Raw genomic sequence first — 24,583 nt, 5'->3', positions numbered from 1 at the left:
TCAACATTCCCAACACCAGAGCAGGAAAGGCAAAGACATGCTGCTTCATGACTGAGCTCCAGTGGGCTGCCTTGTGAGATGTAAGCTGGCCTGCACTGGACATTGGCTTGCAATGACAAACCACTAAAATGTGCTACATAAGGAAATAGGTGAATCTGATTCCCTTGTTATCAAAGCAATATACAAAAGGAAGGAAAAAGTGGTCATGCAAAAATAACTTCTCTCCATTTCAATCCTGATTAGACTTACTAAGCAACTGATGATCATACAAATTTTCTGATTAGGGTAAATTATATAGGACAGTTTCTGAACAGCACATACATAATTTATCTGATACTTTTGAGGAAGTAACTACATTAACAGTTCAGAGGAAACTGAACTCTCATATCTGGTAAGGATTTCTGCTTGAAAATGCATTTACAACAAAAACCTGAAGGCACTAATAGCCAAGTCTCCCATCTCATTATGAATTCTTTTTAATACCTTTGCTGCCCATTTAAACATTTCAGCTTAAATTCATCTTACTTGTCTAGCAAAAAGCAGATGAACTGGAATGGTCTCACTATTCCCAGGCAGTCTCAATTAGAGCAGTTAAACTCACTGCAACCTTCCTGAGGAAAAAAAAAAAAGGCAGTTCATATTCTTGATACAGGTACTGCATTAATAAAATGTTACCAATCTTGCTAGGGATTTGGTATATCCACTTGCACTAAGAGGTCATAAGCCATGGGCAGTTCCATACCAACAGCTGGTCAGTAATCTGTATTCCACAGAAAAGCACCAGTAACACTGGCTGCAGAGTTATCAAAGGTTACCCAGATGAAGAAACTGATTTTTTGTTTAGGTGATAGCCTACCACTACACCTAGAAAAAAAAATTCATGTTAATTAATAAACTGAGTGATAAGCACAGTTAAATAAAAATTGTTTCCTTTTCCACCAAATAAGCTTCAAGAGCTTTAGAGTCTTGATCATATGATGCTACTTCAGTGCATCTGTATCCCCCCAGAGAATGGCAGAATTGGCAAATGGCTGATTTCTGCTATTAATAAAACACTTGTCTTTTCTGCTTCTTTATCAGATAGCTTAAGAAGTAGTTTTGCTTTAGTTTTTTGGGATTTGTTTTTTTAAATCAAGTGAAGACAGTTGCCACGATCACCAAAGCAATTTGAAAGGCACCTGACGTTAGTTCAAAACATGAATTTCGTCAGTCAATGCAGCAAAACCAAAATGTCTGGAAGATGATTAAAAAAGGCTTTATCAGGGGAACAACAGTGCAGACTCAATAACACACCTCAGCTGTTCCACATATCTTTGATATGCATAGATATTTGTAACCATTTTATGGAGAATTTAAAAATATTACAACCTTTGAATTCTTTAGAGAATAAACTGCAACAGAACATTTACACATTTAGAGTTTTTGCTGATCATTCATTTAAAATAATAAATCTCAGTCCTGATAATGGCTAGAAAACCAGCAAACAAGTTTAAAGACAGAGGCATGAGATCTCCATAAAAACGGTTTTATTCCTTATCAGTGGAGATGGTTTGTGAAAAGCCTGCTGTAAGCTTTTAAACAAAAGAAACTGCAAAAAACCAGCAATCCTCCTAATGAGCAGAGACACCAGGGTATCCTGTTCCAGGGCAGAAGACAGCTATCAAATCCATCTCCTTGCCCTCTTACAACACAAGGAAGTTAGTTTTCAGCAAGAGGGTAAACAAATTTTGTTGGGAAATGCTACTCCAAAGCAGCTGTCCAAGGGCCAATGTTTTCCCCTGCTCCGGATCAGTCTTCATCCTCCTCTTTCACTTTCTTCTTTTTCTTCTTCTTTTTCTCTGCATTCTGCAAACAAACAAGTGTTGTCATGAACAGCATAATGGAAAAGCAAAGCAACACAGGTAGCCAAGGCAACAGAGCTCGCACCCGAAGCATCCCCTCAGCTGCCAGCTCAGGAAAGCACAACCCAAGAGATGTCCCTTCCTCAATCACTAAATGCACTGGCTGTTCACAGCCCGGTGGGGGCAGTGGGCAAGGGAAGCTGTGTGCTGGCAGCTCAGCACTGTGGGCAGGCAGTGCAGCTGCGATACACAAAGGGGAGAAAATTAAACCCCACATCAAGAACAGGATTTCAGAACTGAGCAAAAAGTTTGGCCTGGTCCCATCTGCTCTACTGTTGCTGCAAGGCATCAAATGATGTTTCATCAAATCAGCAGGTACAGCCTCTGTTCCCTACAAGTCCTAAACTCTAGACTGATGACTGTGGATCAGCAACAAGGGACACTCTTCTCACTAGAAAAGATGCAAAAAGAGAGAAGACTAGAGGAAAAGGAGGGGAAACACAGAGGCATTACAGTCACAAACTTCCTAGACAGTATTCTGTAATGCAAATCTTCTTGGACATTACAGTGATGGATATCACAGAATAGAGTTACTAGAGCAAGACCCTCTTTGCATACCATACAGGAATTTCCCCCCCCGTCACTCCACACTCTGTATGTTTTGGAGAAAACACGTTCCCAAAAAGGAATGCAATTCAGCCTCACCTCAACTGTGGGGCTGGTGGGGAGTTCCTCATTCAGTACCTCCTCTTCTTCAGCTTGCTTTTCCTTATTCTTTTTCTTTTTCTTCTTTTTGACGGGTTCATCATCTTCTACAGCTGTGCCTTCTGTACCACAGAAAGGACAAAAATAAAAAGCAGGTTGTGAGTTATTAAGAGTGCAAAAGGAAAAGCTACGAGATGTGAGAAGATGCAATGACGACAGTAAGAATGCAAAATACTGAATACCACACTGCCCCTTCTTTAAATCTCTCTACATCTATTTACCATCTGCTTTGCCCTACCTGCATGACTACTCTCTGGTATAATCAAAATGTACAACTGCCTAATTCACAAGTGACAGTGTTCAGACAGCACTCTGCACATCTGGTACAAACACCGCTTCTACGTGCTGCTCCCAAAGTTTAAAAGAAGTTTTCGTGTTTTCATTTGTTTGCCAAATTATCTTCAAGCACTCCATCTGAAAAGAGACTGTCCAAAGTTTGGCAAATATTTTCAGCAGCAGCAAAGGAGCAGCAAAAGGACTCTAAACTCCACATGAGAAATGTGTTCAGTCAGCAGCAGCTTGTTCACAACTGATTTCCCAACCTTGATGTTGGAAATTTGCTAAGAAGCAGACCAGTTTTCTTCACTGTTTAGACTGACAAACACAAAGATGTCTTAGTGCTGAGCTAACATAAAGCATTTAATGCAGAAACTTTCCTGCTCTGGAAGACAGGAATTATTTATATAAGCTGAGAGGAATGTCAACCCAGGAAAAGATTTACTAATGACCTTACAGTTACTTTTTAGAACTATTCATCAACAGTTGCCCTATCTAATCACAATGGTAACGGAACTATGATTTACCACTCATTTAGAGAATTCTAGAATACATACCACAGTCTTAGCAATCTCTAGGTAAAGAAACCAAGCAGGAATCTTACCAAGCTGACAGCCTATGCAGCAGCCAGGCTGTTACTGGAGCATACCCAAGTCAAGTTTATTTGCACAGCTGAGTCAGTGCTGGATACCAAGTCTCTCCATACATAGTACTCATGACTAAGTTCATGACGTAGCAACCACTGTCCTTCAGTAGCTACAAAAATGATGTTGAAATCAGTGGTGTTTGTGGTATGGACAGTTGCTACTGGGGGTGTGACTCTAGACATAATTTTCTCACCATATGCCCCCCAAAGGAAAGAATCAGTTTCATTTTGAAGAACTCACCACTCACAAAAAGAACTGTACAATTACAAAAAACTGTCAAACTACACAACCTCGTAACATCTTGACTGTACTTAGTCACAAGTTTAGTTCCTCAAGAAGTCAAAAATACACTTCAAACTTTGCCTCTAACATTAGCTTCAGACAAAGAAAAATTGGCCTTAGGGTAAAAAAATTCTAGACATGTCTACATGAGAATACAGTCAGTTAACATGTACAGTTTGCTGACATTAAAAAACATACCAGAAGCAAAACAGTAAAGAATTCCAGATAAAAGAATTCCAGTAAATATAATTTTAAGTGGATTCTGCCATACACATAATTCACAGTGAACAGTCTGTGAGCCTAAGGCATTCAAAATGTGTAAAGCTAAATATCCTCACCTCTCTCTGTATAACACAGGGAAATACAAAGTAGTTAAAAAGCATAAATTACACTAAAGTCCAGTACAACAGGAGCATACACATGGTATTTTGCTATGCAACACATTTTCACTCAGCTGGATTGGCAAGCTATGCATTTTCAAGCAAAATGTTGGGTGGTAACCTTGAGAAAATAACTTCTTGCTATTACCCTACGTGGCATCAAGTCTGACACATGAGGCAGTGAACCTGTCACAATTTACAGCTGCAGATGATGCACGGGGCACTCACAGACACTGTCACTCTCACAGCCAGCAGCAGACCCCTCCCTGAAGATTTCAGATGCTGCTTTCCAGGAAAGCTTATCACAAGACTTCACATATTTGTACCTAGGCAGAATGAGGACAAAGGCTCCAGGGGTGCTGGCCTTTTCCCTCAAGGTGCAGTACTTCTAAGTCACTCAAGGCCAGCAGGGTTTCTTTGTGGTACACAGCAGTTGACAAGGAAACCAACAGCTCTTGCCATCAGGCACTGAGGCACAGAAAGCAGCACCCAGAAGAGCAGTTTGATTGATGGCCCTGTGAGTGCTGGAGATCAGCAGTAGCAGTTCCACTCACCCGTTTTTCACCATTTTTTTCTAGGCTTTTATACACCAGCCTGATGTGCCCTCTCTCCTCTATATGATGCACCACTTCACAGAGTTAAGTCACAATGCCTATCAACAGAGACATCCTGTCACGATGTTGCTGTCATTTAAGGCTTTGTATCTTGCAGGGTTCACTCCATTAATTTAAGATATTTCTCTTTCCAAGCGAGACCTTCCCAAATGACTGACTGCTACTACATCCCGATGCTAAACGCAAGTGGGAGGCTTCACTGCGGGCACTGGCCAGCTCTGTTGGTGGTATGCATTCTGTCTGGCCACATCCAACTTCAGACTGTAGTCACAAAAATACCTGCCCTATTTCCCTTCCCCCAGCACTAAGACAGGTTTTAACAGACAAATCCTTCAGCGAATTGTAACTTGTTTCAGGCACTAAAAAAGAAGAAATCGCTTGGTTTCTTTTTAGGTATAAAAAGTGAAAGTCATAGCTCACCCCCAGCCCCTCTGCCAGTTCCCACCCAAAGTACTGCCAGCCATGCACCCCAAAGAGGGAGAGATAAAACACCACACATCTCATCTTGCAGTAACATTTACATTTTCGGGTAGCATAATGCAAAATATTGGCCCCCTTTACAACAGATATTAAAAGCAATAGTTTGACAAATCAATCAGTGGCATCATCCCAGATTCTTCCTGTCCTTTATGTTCTTCTTGTAATACAAACTGGATAAAAATGTATCTGGCTGAAAAATGCCTTTCTTTCCAGAACTACTTTTCCACCACCCCCATTTATCCTGCAGCTGCACAAACAACATGGGGAAGGAAGGGGCAGAGGTTTCTTTCACAATGCACTGTCTGGATGCATAATCTCTGACCAGGCAAAAGCTTAACAGAGCACTGCATCAAAAGAGAATGGAGCCAAGAACAGCTGACATTAAAGGCTCATGCGTACTCAAGCAGGCATGCAACATAAATCTTAATGCTGGGACCTCCTCTGCACTCTTCTGTGCATTATTGGACTTGCTGAACTACTCTAACTTCTGGGACCACCACCAGCAACCCCCCTCTAGCACACTGTGCAGCCACAGAAATTATACTGGGAAATAGCAAGGCCATGGTCTGTCTAGCAGGTGTCAGGGAAATCCATGCACTTTGCTGGGTGCTCGAATACAAGACTTTGCAAACACAGGGGCAGTGCTATTTTATAGGGTGCAAGAGGACAGGTTGAAGGGATTAGTTCTGCATACAGGTGATACAAGATAAATAAGCTCTCTGAAAACATTTATTCCATAGTCTGAACCAATTGGCATAGTTAGTACTAATGCTCAGGTATCCAAATAAAATGATCCAGTTGATAGGAAGAACTGGGAAAAAGCAGGAGCTATGAACCACACATTTGAAGAATGCCTCATTTCTTCCAGAAGCAAAGCAACACATCTGAATCCAGTACTTCAGGTTTTGGGAAATTTAAAAAACAACCAAACAACACAGATTTCAGTAGTCCACAAGTATTCTGGACACTGTCTCCAGCTCAAGGATATCTGCTAAGCTCCACCCAACCCCTACACCAGGAAATACCAATGCTCAGTACAGCAAATGAAGCAAACACAAACAAGTTTGTGTATAAAAGCACGAACCACTGAATAATATAATTATGAACAGAAATATCCTCCTCAAACTGCAAGAGACCAGGCTGGAAATCAATGTAATATTTCACCTGCGAGGAGCTCATGCCTGTGAGATGTCAACACTTGCTTTGATAATGCAAAGGAAGCCCAAGGGAACCATTCTGGCTATAGCAAAGGAAGTTAGTTCAAAAGATAATCAAAAGCAGTAACTGTGAGAACATTCACATTCTCCAAAAGAAAATGGGCAAAGTTCAAGCCTCCAAAGTACTCATGTGTCCTTGTCTCACGATAACAGAACAAGCTAGGCAACAGATCTCAGGCTTACAGCACAAAGGATTCTCCCTCCAGTGTAACCTTAATTCTCAGCTAACTTGAGGTTCCTACAAGTTGCTCCATCCATGTAAACAGACACCATGGACCAACCAGCATCCGGGACGATCACAGCTCAGCATCAGCTGAGCAAGAAGAGGTACTGAACCAGCACAACTACACTCTGGTCCTTAGAACACAGCAGCAGAGAAGGTAGAAAGGGAAGGTTCTGACAGCCCTCACCTGCTGCAGGCACAGATAGGTGACAAAACTTGTGAGTAGTTCATACCCAGATCTGGCTCTTGATGTCACAGAAGTGATTTAAAGTCATCTTTTCCCCTTTTTTCCCCTTCCCAAGTTACACACTGGGTACTCCACTATCACAGCAAGCACAGGCCAGCCTTCTAGAGGTGCTGAAGTGCACACTGGAGAGAAGAGAATGTTTCTTAAAATGAACCTTAAAACAAAACTATATTATTCTGAAGTCAGTTCAAAATCTTTCTTCACACAGAAACACAGTAGAAGGAAAAAAAATTGTGGCCACAGTTCAATTTTAGCTCCCCAGAAAATAACAATTGTTCATGTATTATGTAAATTCAGATGGAAATTTCTGAGTATCATTTCACCTCAAATTCTGACCTGTTTGTATGTTGAAACGTGCCAGAAAACATTTCTAGTCAGAATAAAAGAGTATTCTTGAAAGAAAATTGGGCAAGTTTCTGGTTTTACAGAGAACAGCTTTTCTGTCTTCAAGATACTGAGGATCACTAAATATGAACCTGTCATGCAAGAAATTCTACAAGAAGAATACAAATAGAGCGTCTTTCTTAGATGTTCTTATATGCTTACAACTGTTTAAAAGCAGATGTTTAAAGTAAATTAACTGCAGTCTGGTGTCAGTCCATAAAGGATCATTACTGTTGTTAAATACAATGTCATACCCAAGGAGAATAACCAGGTATTGTGGCTGGCTGTAAATGTTAAGCCCACTGCATGATGGAAACAGCAATACGTCAGCAGCACAGATACAGCAACTAACCTGTCATCTCTGCTTTGAACTTCTTTGCTTTCACTGGAACCTCAGTGTCTTGTTCTTCCACCTCCTGAATTTTGCGCTTCTTGGAAACGACAGGAAGCGTTGAGTCACCGGAGGGGTCAAACACCTTCACTTCGCTGCAAATGTGAAGAAAACAAGTCAGTTTAAGCGGTAAGAAGAGCAGGCCCCCAGGTAAGATCCTGCACTTGAATGGAAACTTTCCAACACAACCTCCCAAGAATATTTGCAAATAAATCTTACTCAGCTAACAAAGCACCTACAGGTAGTGAGGCCCTTTCTCCAATACAGAGGTGGTTTATCACTAATCATGACTACAGAAGAGATACCCCACAAAGTACAACTGTCTGATCTGAACAGAAGGTATCAGTTAAGTAAGAGTTTGATTCTGGTTTATATCTGTTCAAGGTTCTATAGAGCACTTTAATTACCCATTAGATTGATCTCTCTTGCTGAAAGCCTTTTCAGCACAGCCTTATGGTCACAAGCACACAGCTCCGCACCATTTGGTATATTATTATATTGTACTTGGCATATTATGCTATCATTGTACCCTCAGGAGTGTATATGTACACAGAGTATTAAAAGTAGCTTTACTTTTGCCTTTTCTACCCTGCCTCTCCACTATTACATTGAGAGGGGACAACTCACAAGGCAGGGTAATACTATGGTTTACCCCTGTATCACTGACTTTTTGGGACATTCAAATATCTCATCCGTGTCTGAAACTTCCTCTTCTCAATTATTGCACACTCCTTTGTTCAGACCCAAACTCTTCTACAGGTTGTAGAGAACCAGCCACCCTGAAATCCAGTGCCCTTCAGTTGGAACTTGTAAGGGGCAATTGAATCATTAAATAGCAAGAATTCAGAACAGAATTCCTACTGAAAGGAGTTTTAAATCAGTAAGCCTAAAATATTTTCCCCCAGCCACATCCTGAGCACCTGAACTTTTCTAAAAGAGGAATCTGAAGTAGCTACCTTGCACATGTTATAAAAGCAACTGAGGCTAGTGACTGGACTGGGAAGCATGTGGCAATGCCAGCAGACAGTACCATCATTTCATCCTCTAAGCATCAGAAATTATCCTTACGGGTATTAACACTGCATATTGCTTTACACAAATTGATTACGTAGCCTTTTGCAAACAGTGGACTCTGCTTCAGTTAAACCCAACTGAGAGCTCACTGGTTTCCTTGAGATTGTCAAAATATTCCTGCTACTTAAAAAAAAACAAACAACCAAACAAACCTCAAACCAAACGAAAACCACAAATATGACGAAGATAAGTAATGCACTCTTTTGCATCTTTTTTGGAAAGCATACTGAAGTGTTTCACTTGATCATCTCTAAAAACTACCTCACATTTAACTTCTGATACATTACTTTGATTTAGCTAATTCATACAAAATCCATACTTCTATACAGGACTAAGATTCTCACCAATCTCCTTAAAACACCAGTTTAGCCCTTCAAACATCCCCATACAATATTGCCATTCTTGTACTATACGGACAATTTGATAGGTACTGAGTTAGTTTCCCTTTTAGGCAGCCAGACTGTGCCAAACAGCCAGGAATTATCTTCAGATTCTCCCCCAAGCCTAGACATGTTTGCAAAGTATGTCTAACAGCAGAAACATGTCCTGGCAGGAATTCATGACTCCTCATTTCAAGAGGTCAAAAGCCAGCATCTATGTTGTCTCCTCAACACCCTCCTCCCTAAGCTACTGCTTCCTGACAGGCCCTGATGCTTCATTTCCTGACTGACACTGTCTTTGCAAAAGCTGCTCCAGTAATCACAGCCGTCACTACACTTGGAAATGCCTGGCATATGGAAATGAAAGTTACAGCTAGGCTCCAGAAAGATGTTTGGGGACTGCAGATGGGTGTAACAGTGCTATTTTTTCCTCACAGAACGAGCACTCAGCCCTGTTTTTGCTGAGCTCTCGCCCTCTCTACACCAAAAGCTCAGCAAAATAAGCAGGCCACGCTAAGCAAGAAGCCTGCAACCAAATTAAGCGATAAACCCAGATGTCACAGCTCAGACTAATAATACCCTGTTCAAATCCTCAGATGTTCAGCTGTCCCAGTTGCAATTTACAGTGTCACTTTGGGCACCAGAAACTGTTCTAATAGTGTCCAGAGTACATACAGACCTCATCTATTGCTTAAGACATGTACAAGACTAAAACAAGGAGGTGCAGCTTTGCTCAAAACAAGTGGTGCCTGTTTTTTTTATTTTCTAAGAGTAAGATGATAAGCAGGTCTCTAGGACAGCTTCCATGTGAAAGAAATTAATTCAAACTGTAATTTTCAAATTTATTTCATTCAGACTTGTATTAAGTAAAGCTGCTATATATTAACACCCAGCTTTCTGAGTTGATGCTGATAGCACCTAAAAGTACTTGTTATCTGATGATGTCAGTAATTTACTATTAGAAAATCTGGGAAAACAGAAATCCTTACTAGCAACAGAACTTATCATCACTGTTTAAAAGCACAGAAAATGTTTTCTAGATCTTTAGTCAACTCAGCCTACAAACAAAAAGTTTTTCAGAAATAAAAACATGGAGAGTTTTTGTTTTTAATACTCAGCCAAGTAGAAAGCCTGAAAGGAAAAACTATTCACCTCTTGTTTTGATACTTGTCTGTCTTGGCCAAGGCTTTTCCAGTGCCACTTATTCTTCTTATCTACAAGAAAAATTTCGATACGAAAACCAAATTACTCATAATGAAAACAATTCACAACTCAAGTTTTACAGCTCTTGAAAGGAATTAAAAATAGAAAAACAGACATATATTATGGGTCAGATTCCTGTGTACCTGCACAAGTCTTACACCCGGGTGTAGTGACAGGGAGTGTAACTGAGGTGAGAAAGGTCTTTCTAATGCTGCCCTTCAGAAGTGCAATTCAAGTAAAGGGTATCTAGTACTGGATCAGATATACCACAAACACATCACATCATTCCTCTAAATTCCCCAAATCTGCTCTAATCTGTACACACTTTTTTTCCTTGGCAAGAGTACGTCAGGGCATGTATCACCCTATGGCTGGCATAAGGCCAACCTTAAAACCACAACAGAGGTCCCAAACTGGATTTGAATTAAATATGTACTTGTCAAGTGGTCAGTTTGTATTTTGGTGTTAACATGTCTCCTTGCCTTTGATCCAATAAGAAGTATCACCTCCCATGAAACACTTGAGAATGGGCAGGTTTTTCTGGATTTTTCTTTTCTGATCTAGTGATGCCAGTACTACAGCACTAGTATCAGATCTTCTAGTTTGGAAGGCTGTACCTAGTATCATTCACAAGATCACATACAGCAGGCATGTCACCTAAAAGAGGAAAGTGACCTTATGTTCTCCCAGCATGCTGTGCCAAGGGCAACATGGAACAGCAGGTGTGGAGAGGTAGGATATGCATTAGGTGGTGGGAGGGCAATACATCAGTTTGCAGAATAACATCTTGCTTTAGGTACAGAGAAAGCTTTTTAAGACTAAGCATCACCAGTGTTCAGATTCTGAGGAACTACAGTGGAAAATATAAGGCGTGGACAAAACCCAAATACTCCTTTCTAAGGTAATGAGAAAGCAGCTATGAAGTAATAAGCATATCTTTGCAATTCATAGAGATGCAGTGAATGTAAAGGTATGATCTTATTCATTCAGTATCAAGATTTTTCAGGATAATGTAAAGGAAACCAGCCATGTAAACAAGAGAAGCTGACATAAAAATGCCAGCAGCCAGCTTACACACCCAACTGCTCCAGCCAAAGCTGGGAGAAGCTACAGAGTAAGAGTGACACACTGTTGAGTGACAGGAAGAGAGTCAAAAGCAGTGCATCAGAAATTCATACCCTCAACAAGAATGTCAGCTTCGTGCAGCCTCTGCTAGACTTACCCCTCTCTCTTCCAAAAGCCTCAGTCTCGTCTCTACTTTTAGTCTGTTCTCAGCTCCCATTTCAGCACTGGTGTTCTCTCCAAGGGCATCATAACGAATAGTCAAGGCAGTCTTAGCTGCCAGCATTCGAGAAATCTGGAAAAGCCAGAAATAATATTAAATGCTAAGACTTAGCATAAGGCAATGATTCACTCTGATCTGAAAACCATACCCACATACAAAAGAACAAAGTAACCATTTACTAGCAGTGTTTAATCCAAAAAATAATTAGTACATCATTCTTTCACCACTGAAATACTGTTAATGTAACACTTTATTTCCTTGATAAATAGATGGAAATGTCTGAGATAGCAAGTTAGTTCCACATATCCTACTCTATCCCAACCTTTAGATCAGGTTAGTTTGAGATGTAATTTCCAAATGGACAGCTTTCTCCACAATTCAAACACATATTCATCCACCCACATAATAAAAGCCTAAGCTCCTCAAGGTGAAGCAGAAAATTACTTACTTTAGCACAAGAGACCATTTTCAAGCAAGACTAAAGCCTATCAGTAGAAGAAAGTAGCAACATACCCCTTGAGAAAGCCAGTGTTACATCATAACTCAGCAGGAATGCATCTGTTATTGCTCAGAGGTCTTAAATGGACAATCCCATTCAGTTTTTGAACAGGAATGAGTAACATTCAAAGATTTGTAGACAGTGGTATTTTACATGTTAACACAAAGCAATACAGTAAAACAAGCCACGGAAAGAGCCTCACTGTGAAGCTCAAGATACTCATGCTCTGGAAAAAGCTGAGCTGGTAAGCAATTCTGCAACTTACCTTGCCTTTATTTTTGGCATTGGTTTGTCCCACTAGGGAAGCATGATAGATAAGGCCAAATTTAGGTGTGTCCCTTTTAGTCTTCAGTGCTCTGAAGAGTGCCTTCTCAGCACCCAGTAACTGAACTGTTGAAGCCGGATGTTTTGCCAAATTCAAGAGGGAACCTAGGAGGAGGTGAAACAGCAGTAGTAATTTGTCAGAGGAGCAGCTAGGCTGGATTCCTGCTTTTGAACAGTGTAAGAAGCTCAGAGCCATCTATTTCCGAGACCTGCTTCACATTCATTTCCTGAAGGACAGGTGAACCGCTTCAGTCTTTCATGCTTCAGCTAACTCTCTTGGTTTGATTTCAGCATGAGGAAAGAAGACTGACTCAATAAAACATATTCCACTGGAGTAATGCCTACTCCTGACAGTCTGGCAGCAAGAACATGTTGTTACAGAACTGCAGCAGAGGTAACTGAAATAAGGCTGCTACCTTGAGCCAGTCTGACTACAAAAGTGTAATGTTGGTTTGTCAGCATTTTACCTCAGAAGTGACTAAACTATCAGCAGGAGGCTCAGTAAGTGTCTCAGAAGAGGTAGTGACTTAAGTTGCCCTCATATTCTGAAAAGAATTCAGGCCAACTGAGAACTTTGTCATCACAGACAACTACCAAGCTCATGCTGGTATTCTCAGATTGCTGAAGTGCTGTCTTTGCCCCCTTTACAATGAGATGTTCATCAGGGCCTTACATAATGCTTTTAGCTGACCAGCCCTGAGGAGAAAGCCTCTGATGAGGTCACCTAAGAGTTATTTACATTGATCACTGAACCCACCTGCATGAGCAATGAGCCTTGCTCCGACCAGTTCTCCCACCATGACAGTGAGATTAGGAGCAATGGCCATCATTCTGTTCTTCAGGTAGTCGTACAGCTGTGTCCGATACTCAGAGATTTCAATCACCTGCCACAGACAGTGTGTGGTTACAGGAGTCAGCATCAGATGACCAAAAAATATCAAGAGATAAATATACTGAAATAAGGAAGTGCTGAGAATTCCAATGAAGGAGACTAACAAATTGCAAAATGCAAACAGCCAAGAGCCAGAGTTACAGGAAGCTTTATATAGGGCATATTCCCAGAGTAGAGCTCCATCCTCCAAGTATATTGGATCTGTGTTGCTTATTCCCCTATGTGACTCACTTTCTCAGCAAAGCTCCCAATAAAAGAGCTGATAGCATGCCAAAGACAGCGAAGCAGAACAAAAATACTTAGTAAGGGCATTTTCTGTAGGACAAAACCCTGGAACATTCAGTTTTCACATAAATCTTTGCCACTATTCTCTTGAAAAGGGATAAATGCTCTTTACTTGTTCCATACAAACACACACAATTAGAACGCACACAAAAAAGCAGCCTGGTCTAGACCAAGAACAGGAACTCCTAATCCTGCCACTCCCTGGCAAAGTCACAGAGGGATCCAACTGGCACAACTAAAGTCACAGGGTGTTCACATACAATCCAGATGAGAGCAGAATAGGGCTCCTAATTCTTCTGGGGCCTCAGTGCTCCACTTTTAAGCCACGGTTTATCACCTAGCTTCCAAAGTGACAGATTAGAAAGAGACTATACAATGCCATTATTTTAAAGACTCGAAAGCACAAGGATAGCAAAATTCCTCCCTAAAGTAACACTGCCACTTTCAGAAGGCTTTGTGCAGTTATCAGCAGTTTGAGATGGCTCAGATGAGGTAGTGACTGTGCACCCTCATGTCTGAACATCAGGAAAGCAACAATATAGGAATCATCACTGCCATCCCAAGCGTGTCAGCACTGCCTTCAGAAAACCTCTCCTTGGTAGAAGAGGCTCTGCAATGGCTACAGTGGAGTTCCTACTGCTATCCATCTGTGTGTACATACCTGATCACAGAGATGGATTATGTTGTTTATGTCTTCTTCTGATACTTCTGTCCCCATGGAAATCTCAGCAGCAGCCTTCACATCCTCCTCAATCTCCTCTGGTAGGATGTCAGAAACATCAGAGGAAGCAAAATTGCTTCTGTCTCCTGTAGGGGACAGATGAAAGCTTGTTTGTGCTGGGGGCAAGATGAACTAGTAAAAAAAAAAAAGCACAGAAACACATAAAAATAAAAGGCCAAAAGAAAAACAGAGAGTCAAGTCTGCCATTACCCTACTCCAAATTCCCAACATATTATGTCAGTGTTCTGACTTTACATTTATACTAGCTAGGAATGGCTGGAAATACTAAATTTGAAACTATTAAAAAAAAAAAAAACGCCCATATTCTGTAACACTGCATACTTCACTTTTTCTATAGCTGGTTGCTGCAAAATTTTCAGTCACAGTATTAAAAACAAAGAATTCTAGGGAGCAAGTAGTCATTTACCAGTAACCACATCTACTTAATTCTTCCCACAATTGGGGAAAAAAAGCTCCCTTCAAACTACAAGTCTCCCTCTGGACTGCAAACTTCATTATTAAAAAAAAAAAAATCATAAAAACTCAAAAAAAACCCCAAACCAACAAACTGACACCACCAAAAAAGAAAAACAAACAAAAAACCAAGAAAGACAACCAACTAAAAAAAAAAATCATCAATACAAAGCTTCATCCAAGAGGTGAGGCAAGTGTCCAAAATATTATAGCAGTCATTCTTTTTGCTCTTGTGAATAAAAAATTCCAGCAGTTGCTGTCTCCAAGAACATCCAGAAACAGGTGACATTTCTCTTTACATCAGTTCTTTTGGTAGCTAATTTCTAAACTCGTCTGCTGAATAACTGGGATTTTAAGAAGATATGCAGGTGGCCCCTGAAGGACTGCCTGGTGATGTGGTATTAACTTTCTCTTAAGCTTCCAAAGCTTGCAGCAACACACAGATGCAAACATACACTGCTTTTCTACTGGCCCTGTTTACACTGCTGCTGAAGGCAGGACTGCACAGTGTCATGACTAACTGGATGAGAGAGTGAGTTGGTCTGCAAGCCAGTGCCACTGGTGCACTGCATACTGCCATGCAACAAACTGCAGGCTCACGCTTCCTTACTACTCACCAACTTTCCGCACACATTTACAATAGGTTAGGTTATCTGTGATGATTTTGCCCAGCTCAGGGAAGTGCCAACCGTACCATTCCCTACAGCGCATGATGTAGTTGTTCAGTTCCTTGTCCAAGTCATCAAGAAGTGCTAAGAGAAAGAAGAATGGATTACTTTTATCTAAAAAGGTAATCTAAAAACGGAAAACTCTCAAATCAACAAACTTAAATAGTGTAAAGGGAGATTAACTGAGGTATTTTATCCTATAAAGACTAGAATAAAACAAACTGCAGTACACTAGAAGTCTTCACTTTTCAGAGAAATGCATAATCCCAGGCACAATATTATAGAACTGTCAGCATTCCCACAAGCGTGGCCTGAAAATTTCATCACTGGAATTGTCTTGGACGGATTCCTTTAACAGTTGCAAAGAACATTCTCCTGGAAGGGGAACAGCAACCAATTCTTCCCCCCAGTCAGCCAAGGTGCTACACACAAGGCTGATGTAAAATGTAGCCACCGATTAACTTCAAGGAAAAAATGTTTTAATGGTTACAAACTGATTTTTTTATTCAATTACTTGATTTAAAAGATTGTATTAAACCCTTTAGTTGCCTTTATTATATAAATATACTCAATGCAAAACCAACAGGCTCACCACTTACCAGATATGACCAAAAATCAGATTTAGAATTTGAGAGCGTAGCATGCACAGTATATATTGCTAGAGAGCCCTGGGGCTAAAATATTTCCTGCTAATGCAATACCAACATTCCCATCTGTTGTCTCAGTGGTAGTGACGAAGGAACTGAATCAAATCATTAATTTCAGTTTAACTATATGTTTCATCATTGACAACAGTCTGGGAATAATATTCCAAACAGGATTCCTCACCACTGCTTCACAGCAAGCGTGCCAATTATGATGTGGCTGTCTTCAAGGAAAAACGAGGAACAATTTCAGTCTGTGAAATGCAGCATTACACACTGCAGCATGTTTTACATGCCTAACACAAGAGTCTACTTCTACAATACCCTCTAAGCAAGGTACCACCAAAACAATGGGTCACAAAATGCCTTCCTGTGGGGCCCATTCTCCCAGCACCACTCAGAAGGGAAGCATGTTGGGAAGGGAAGCCCTTAGAGGACTGTCTGTATTTCAGCTGATTTCTATGCTAAGAGAAAGTGGCAGTCTACTGCATCATCCTGCAAATGTTCCTGCTTGTGGAAAACCCTATTAAGAAAACACACCTTATGCCTTGCTGAACGTCAGTGCCCAATTTACCAAGACATACTCAGAGGAAATGGACAGCAATACTTTTCTGTAACCAATGTAAAGAAGTCAGCTATCCTAAGCCAAATCCATTAATAATTTAAGCTCTAAATATACTTACAAATTGCCTGGATAATCATGGTATCTACTTTGTCTGGGCTGAATTTCAACTTGTATCGGGAAAGGCTGAGGAGACAGAAATACAGTTTCATCAGCATCCTGAGCTCCTGTTGCAGAGTATGCCCCACCTGGTCCTATTTTACATGAATACATTCATTCAACACAGCTCAGTTTTATGCCACTGACTGCTCTCAGCTGTGGCCAGAAGCCACACTGACACAAGTTTCACAACAGCTCTGACATGTGTACACACACATACCCTGCGACCAGGGTGAAAGGGAAAGTTACGGCTATTTGTACCACATGCAGCAGACTGAACATGAGTGCTGTGGCAGGAAATTGGCTGCTGGTTTCTTTCTGCATGGTTCCCCACAAAAAGTATTTGTCAACAGCACTTCCAGTTCTGCAGCAGCTGAAGGCAATCCACAAAACTGCACCTACCCAGCAGCCAATATCAGCAATGCTAATGTGAAGCAACAAGACACTTCCTAGAACAGATTCTCACTGTCTGACAAAGCCCATTACCATCTGGCTTTAATGTATGTTTACAAAGACACTTGATATCAATGAAGATTTGCATCTCTAAAGTCCTCCTTCAATATTAATGCCCATTTTCTAAACAAACACACATCTATTTTCAAGAAATTAGCTACAGCAAAGCATTTCTCTAACTTGCCAATGGCTCATACAGGACAAACTCATATCAGAACATGAATTAAAAAGTTACTCATGAATGGATGTTTGATCTCATGTTGATCCTTAACTACTACTCCACTAAACCTAAAAGGCAGCGATAGCAAGGTGGAAAGACAACTCTGCCTTTAACATTTTTACATAATTATCTATTATCTGGGTATTTATTCTGGCATAAATCAGCAAATCATGATCTTCACCTTGTCTCCTAGTGGCAATGGAGTTTTAAATTACCCACTTGACTCCTACAGAGACATTCCAAACGAAATCCTGAAGTACATTAAATGCAAAGGAAAGCTTTCAACTTCAGGTGCAGATGAAGCCTTTCCCTAAAGGGTGGGTGCAAACTGGAAAGCCCTTTCTTTATAAAACAAGATTTCCGATACGAATGTGTCTTGATGAGACCATGTCACATACTCAGAGACACTTCAAGCAGCACAGCATAGCCAAGGACACAGGAGTGGGGCAGACATGGGATGACACAGAGCTGTTCTAGGAACTCACCTGTGTGCCAGCCCCAGACACATGGCTGCCATCTCCCGAGAAGGGAGGCCTGTTATAAGCCCTTCAATCTGGGAGCGAATTCCTCTCATCAACTCTGTAACCATTGGGCTGTGTATACAACTCAAATTCAGCTTGTCCTGCAGGTTGGAAAGCAATGACCCAAAGTCAGGCAACACATGACATTCCTCTAAAGCCCTCCTTCCAGCAGCCTTATATCATTTATGACTGGTTTTCCCACTGCCATCTCATGATCACACAACAGTTTCAATGCCTTTGACGCTAAAGGTAGTGACACCACCAGTTCCACACATTGAAACAATTCCATTATGAAGAGATTTATAATATGTATCTGCTATGTAGAAGATTCAATTTAAGAGTCAAGATTTTGCAGTTTACTAGAAACAGTTCATCCACAGACAGAAAATTCAGAGGTAGAGGGTTGGGGGCCTTGGGTAATTTTCAGAGAACAAAACCAAATAATTAGTTCAAAGTCCTTGGTATTATTCACTTTACCACTTAAACCCTGTGTACTCAAGACAACACCTCCTTGCATGCATGCAGTATAAACATTAGGATTAGATATTGTCCGTGCTGCAAGCACAGCACTGGCAGCACAATCCATTGCTAGGAACTGCAAAATCTCTGGAATCTGACAATAATGTTTCAGCAGCATGAGGCAAAAGGAAGAATGGCAAAATCAGCTATCACCTTTATGACACCTCCAAGTTTGGCATCTGCTACGGCCAACTGCTCATGGGCATCTTTTGCCACAATCTTCTTGAGAATTTTCTTCAAGTTCTTGCTGAGCTTGCCTTCTACAAGAGCTGTGGATGCTGTATAAAACAAAAAGACCAAAGATGCAGTTTCTTTCCTCTCCTAAAACCTGTCAAAATAGTACTCCTAGCTTTGTACATTTATTTTAACTGCCCACAGTAGCTCTAGTCTGAGCTGCAATGCTACTTTGCCATGCAATAGCTAAAATCAAAATAGAAGAAAATTATATACTTGTTCCTTTGGAGGCCTAAATCAAAAACTTTTCTCTCAGTTGCCTCTCCTTTCTCCATATGGTTTCAGTTCTATTTTTGCCAATTTTTTTTAAAGATCTCCACAAACAGTATGCCATATGCTTTAGATGCATGTTTAACATTTCCAAAGGCAGGGTTATATGGGAACATTTTGTGTATCATTTAATTAACCAATCATTTTCCAGGTCCCTTAGGCAGCAACCACGATATCCTAAATTGAGTAATGGCTTATTTGCATCCTCTGGTGATGATAATGTAACATCTAAAGCCCAAAAAGGAATGATGCCAAACACACTGACTGGGCAGTCAGGCACAGACCCTTTTAATATAGCATGCAGACAGAAGAATTTTAAAAGGACATTCTTCACTCTCAAATATGAATAGATTTGTAAAAGCTTTACAATCCCACACAACATATTTTAAGCAGGCACTTATACAATCTGTCTGACGGTCAGCTCTGTGCTCCACTGAACTTCTGTGACTGATGCAACATCTTCATCACACCAAATAGAGCAGAGGCCAGTGATTTTTGGTTTCCAGAACCTTAATGACATGTAAGAGTAAAATCTAACTGCTTTGCTGAGTTTCCTCTCAGCCTTTCTAAAATGGAGATAATTTTCCACCTTTTTTTTTGCTTTTTTAAAATCAGCCTAACTATTCATGATCTGAATCCAAACCTATGCAAAAGCAACATAATCCAAAAAATATGCCATGGAGAGGAGCTTTAATTTCAGTTCTTTTACTTGCACCTCATGTACAATGGCAGCATCTCAGTTTTTGTTTCCTTAGCTTCCTTTATAGGCTAGCCCTACCATATCAGAATATAAAGAACCATTCTTTAGTTGTAAATGCAACCCGGAACATCCATCTATTGCTGTCATACAGTATATTCAGCAGTAATTGTCACCCTATGTCTGAATTATTACCCAGAACTTCTATCACTTTTGTTCAAACTAGTCCACAGCATCAAGTCTTTAAGTGTAAAATCTGTAAAAATTACTAAATATAAGGCTTTCCATTTTGTTTAAACTCCTGAACTCAGGTACAAGACAGGCTTTTTTTAGGCTGAAAAACACAGGTATCATAATATGTGTCCATAAACCATGGGTGACTGCAATAATGAACGTTCTCCAATACCCATCTGTTGTCTCAGTGGTAGTGACGAAATGTTGACTCACATCAGTTGTACTCAGCTTCAACAAGAATCCATCATTGACAACAGGCTACAGGTATCAGGCAAAACTTACATGGTGCCCCCACTTATGAGCTGCTTGGGAAATACACACAGTAGGAAAAATCTAGACTTTATTACATCTCAACTGCACTAGAGACCAAAGGGGTGACCTCATAAGCCATCAAAAACAATTTACTTTGAAAAACCTGTAATTTAAAAACTAAGCAAAGAAACACAGCAGGGACAGAGGTAAGTAATGAGTGAACTAGTGCATGACAGGGATTTGGGTTTTTTTGTAAGAATGGGGTTAACTCACTTACCAGCGAGTGCTTCTGTGGTGTCCTGAAATTTTTCAAAGTGCTTCAGCTTTACTCTACAGAAGAAAGATAAAAGTGTGTAAACAAATGTACATAAAACAGATGCTAAAACAATTTTACCTTTTTTTCCTCCTTCACTCTTCTAGTTCCCCTCTTTTCCCTAAGGTTGCAAGAGAGCAGAGATTGATACCCAGATCATCAAAAAGTGAAAGCACTAAACCTCCCAATTAAGTTTGGGTTTGCTGTGACTTTTCAGCTGGGTCCACAATACTTACACACAAAGAAAAAAGGAACTTTGATTTGGTATTTCTTGGACCAACAGAAAACCTAAGCCTCTTTTTTGTTTGTAGTTCATATTTAAAGACAGACATCATCCATTTAAATTTCAACACTGCACCCTGACTGACTGATGATAGCATCTTCCCACTCATGTTCAAAAGGAAACCTTCTGCCTCTGTGGAATGCAGAGCCTGCACAGCTCAGATTTAACACACTTTCCAACCAAATGCATCTTCAAAGATTTTAAAACTGAACTGACTCATCACCCATGAATCCTCAAGTCCTCCCTTGTAATTAGATGTTAGAATACAAGTTCTGAGCTGAGCTTAAAACAAACAACAAAAAATTCTTTCATGCTCTAACTGCTGACCAGAGCCAAAACCCATATGGACAGTGTTTAACCACACTGTGTCAGATCCTCAGGCACAGCTTCCCTCTGCCCTTCACAGAATCTGTGGTGTTGATATATAGAGTTACAGTTAGGAAGCTATCTCAATCCACTAAATTCCTTGTCAGGGACAGGTATTTGACTAATCCAGCTCCGATTAACCAATGCTGTTTGTGAGTCAAGTACCTGCAAAGGAAGCAAGGTCACAGATAAAGCTGAATGCTTGAGTTAAGCATTTGCAGATCCCAACAGAAGCTTCAGGCTTACATTGATGCCTTTTCAGAAAGGCAAGACAGGAATTACTTTGATCAGAGTAGAAATCCATTAAGAGCCACATCCTGTAGAGCAAGTGGCCAAGATGATGTTTCCAAGACAAGATTAACAGCACTACAAGCAGGCAAATGTGGGATATTCCAGCCTCTCCTCTAAGAACTATTGCAGAGCCGGATAAATACAAATCACAAGGCATAGCTTGTTCAGATGCATCTGTTATAATCAAAGAAATCTTCCAATAAAAACACACCAGACAGACTTGGAAGGAATCCACCACTGTCCCCCACTTTGGGGCAATTTGCTAGGAAGGCCAGTTTGATCAGTGGACACTGCTCCCTGGGCAGCTACGCAGTGGTGCCAACACTCACTCACTGATGGCACAGGCAACAACACTAACTCTCAATTCACAGTGATTTACATAGTTTCGTCTGGATTAAACTTTTGGTTTTCAAAAATCATTTTTTTTGAGCACAAAACGTCATTTCACACAGTTTCAGCCTTACAAGCTCAGATGTTCTTGTCAAGGCTTCCAGATTGCCTTAAAATATTGTTCAATATTTTGCTTCAGTGACACATAGTAATGACTTCTGCTGCTTAATTACACTGCAAGGAAAAACGGTATTTCTTTCACTTTGATACTCCATTTTAAGTTTCTCAGCATATCTAACTTCACATCATTTTTCACAGCTTTTACAATACTGAAAAAACCAAACTCAATACTTCTTTCTGAAGCAGATGTGCATAACTACAGGTAGTCATGTTCTTCCAAAAGCCACACTGCCATCCCCACATAAAGCTGCTTACATTTTGTTTGCTTTTTCAGGAGTTTCAAATTCTTTCCACAGACTGTCAACTTCTTGGAGCTTTTTCTCATTCAGAACCTGCAGGGAAAAAAAAAACAACACACAACTGTATTTAGATCACCTTTGAACAATCTTCAGCCTTCATTCAGCAGAGAAGACCTGAAACAGATTTAGAGTGTATCCAATCCCTCTGCAGCGCTTAACACTGATCCAGTCACCAAACTCAATCTCAGTTATCTACAGTTTCATCAATCTCTCTCAGCAGCTTTACCCTACCAACAGACAGACAATACTAGAGTGTGTTTACTTTCATCTGAATTAAAGAAGTTCCTCAATAATGGTTGGGTCTTCCTGAACCTGCAAAATTGTCTTCTTGTTTATCAAAACTGGGCTTGCTCCACCTCCTCTACCAGACTCTTTCACAACCCAGTGACCCAAAACCAAACCTGCCACCACTTTGGAAAAATAAAACATGTCTGGGACCCCTAACAGGAAGGGCTCATCCCCCTAGTTATCTTCATTAATGTGAGCTAGCCAAAAGAAAGAGAACATCCCTATAAAGAAGAGTTGTCACCACAGCTTGGTAATCAACTGGGCAGGCAGCAATGGCTTAATCCCATCTCTGAACACAGGAGATCCTCCTCAGCTTTTAAGCAGCACAAGATTTACAATTACAGCCCTAGAGCCTATATACATTTCACAAAATGTGGAGTGCACTGCAAATTCCTAGAAAACTGCTCAGGGGATCAGTCAAGATCTTTACACCTACTATGAAATCTTGTAGTTTTGTCCCCAAATTGCAAGTGCAACACAATTGCAATTTAACTCAGTGCAGAAATCATTTTCCTGGTATTATGAATTTTGCTCCCTTGTGGATTTTTAAACTCTGGTTGAAGGAGTTTGTCTTTTTTTAAATTCAATTAGTAGCTGAGCAAATAAACATAGTAATTATTTCCCCCCATAACTCTCAGGCACAAAAAAACCTCAGAGCAACTCTTCCTTTCCTCAGCTTGCTGATTCTTTCCTCCAGTTCATCTTTCCTACCCAAAGGCCTACAGAATTTGCAGCCTCTATAAAGAGACATGGGTGCATAGAGAAAAATAAAGAATAAAGCTGCTAAATCAAGACTGTCAGCAGAAAATAGAATATGGATATTTTGTGTCATTCAAGATAGTAAGATTCCTTGGAGAAAGTCCTCCAAGATCTAGAACATGGCTATATCCCATTTGCCCTTACTATGTGCTCCTCTGATGGGAGAAACACCTACAAGGGAGTACCCGAGAGCTACACACAGCTTGCAGAAGACAGTGATTCTTCATCACCAAGGCATAAAGGCAGAGCACAGTTATGCTGGCAACAAACATTTGCGGTCCTTGCTGAAAAGGGAAGTGGGTGACCGTGACCTGTCCCCAAAGTTCAGAAACACAAATTCTCTCTAACCCTCAAGTAACTAAAAAACAGACAAAAAACCACCCCAAACCCCCAGCAGTGACGAACTTCAGAAACTCTGGGAAGCTAAACTCTGCAGAGAACATTTTAATACCAAAGCTTGCCTCAAAACATACTGTAATAAAATACCACTTCTACTCGTTCCCAGCAGACAGCTTTCACCTCTCCCCCAGCCGCTCTGTGCATCCACCCCAGCCAGACTCCCCCAGCTGCTCACACCTGCAGCACAACACTGCAGCACAGACCTCTTGACACTTCTCTTTAAGTCCCTCCTCCTACCTTTCCTTTATGCCTACTCTGCCGTCAAAAATTGAAATACCGGTTATTTTCAGGCCCTCCTGGCTCCTGTGAAAGGTTAAAAGGCCTTAGCTCACTGCACAAGAAGTCTGAGCCTACTCAAGGACTAATTTTTTTATTTTTAGTAACTCTGAAGGTGCAGGATACTACTCTGTGTGAACATCCAGTTGAGCAAAGCCTTCAGGGAGACTGCTGCACGTGCGTCAGTTCCCCAGGTGTAAGTGCTGGGAGGGGGACACAGACCAGAAGCTATCTGCGTTTAGAAGTATTTCTGGCTTCCTCCTAAGTCTTATGTGTTAAAATGCTCCTTGCTTGAGTTGCACAGCTGGTCTGCAACGAGGAGGAAAGGTTTCAGGGCAGATGAAGTAAACACAGTGCTCTATAGAGCACCACAAAGGGTGTAGTTCTGCCGCAGGGTAGGGCGAAAGAAACCAGAGCTTTGCTCTCTTTGCGCCCGCACTTGTGTTCACACAAGCTAAACCCAGAAAAGGACTGAGCTGGCG

The 24,583-nt window shown here is 40.8% G+C and overlaps 1 protein-coding gene and 4 non-coding genes across 5 annotated transcripts; all 5 read right to left on the bottom strand.

Moving 5' to 3' along the window:
- Nucleotides 1-1,493: 1,493 nt before the first annotated feature.
- On the bottom strand, nt 1,494-23,701 carry NOP58 (NOP58 ribonucleoprotein). Its single transcript, XM_018071620.2, has 15 exons — nt 23,612-23,701; nt 22,336-22,412; nt 20,595-20,647; nt 18,784-18,908; nt 18,076-18,212; nt 16,880-16,944; nt 15,502-15,636; nt 14,351-14,496; nt 13,270-13,396; nt 12,454-12,617; nt 11,627-11,761; nt 10,354-10,415; nt 7,709-7,842; nt 2,547-2,668; nt 1,494-1,845 (listed from the first exon to the last, which is right to left on the bottom strand). Exons 1-15 carry the CDS (start codon nt 23,696-23,698, stop codon nt 1,789-1,791), a joined length of 1,626 nt encoding a protein of 541 aa, XP_017927109.2. The 5' UTR covers nt 23,699-23,701; the 3' UTR covers nt 1,494-1,788.
- LOC112841057 lies at nt 13,018-13,103 on the bottom strand. The gene has a single exon (XR_003212699.1). It is a non-coding gene; the product is annotated as a small nucleolar RNA SNORD11 (small nucleolar RNA).
- LOC112841058 lies at nt 14,166-14,249 on the bottom strand. The gene has a single exon (XR_003212700.1). It is a non-coding gene; the product is annotated as a small nucleolar RNA SNORD11B (small nucleolar RNA).
- LOC112841055 lies at nt 16,262-16,351 on the bottom strand. The gene has a single exon (XR_003212697.1). It is a non-coding gene; the product is annotated as a small nucleolar RNA SNORD70 (small nucleolar RNA).
- LOC112841062 lies at nt 20,238-20,326 on the bottom strand. The gene has a single exon (XR_003212704.1). It is a non-coding gene; the product is annotated as a small nucleolar RNA SNORD70 (small nucleolar RNA).
- Nucleotides 23,702-24,583: the final 882 nt, after the last annotated feature.

Source organism: Manacus vitellinus, unplaced genomic scaffold, assembly GCF_001715985.3.
Source record: "Manacus vitellinus isolate BGI_N305 unplaced genomic scaffold, ASM171598v3 scaffold_20_pilon, whole genome shotgun sequence".
Classification (NCBI taxonomy): Eukaryota; Metazoa; Chordata; class Aves; order Passeriformes; family Pipridae; genus Manacus; species Manacus vitellinus.
Note: the sequence above shows the minus strand (reverse complement) of the source record. Positions and strands in the feature narration are given on the sequence as shown.

Bases quoted from the DNA above. Each gene is read 5' to 3' on its own strand.
- NOP58 (XM_018071620.2), bottom strand. From the start codon at position 23,698: ATGTTTGTTGCCAGCATAACTGTGCTCTGCCTTTATGCCTTGGTGATG. The intron at 20,648-22,335 runs GTAAGCAGCTTT...TTTCTTCTGTAG, and splicing joins CCTGAAAAAGCAAACAAAAT to AGTAAAGCTGAAGCACTTTG. The intron at 16,945-18,075 runs GTGAGTTCCTAG...CTGTCTCCTCAG, and splicing joins TGTCTGGGGCTGGCACACAG to CCTTTCCCGATACAAGTTGA.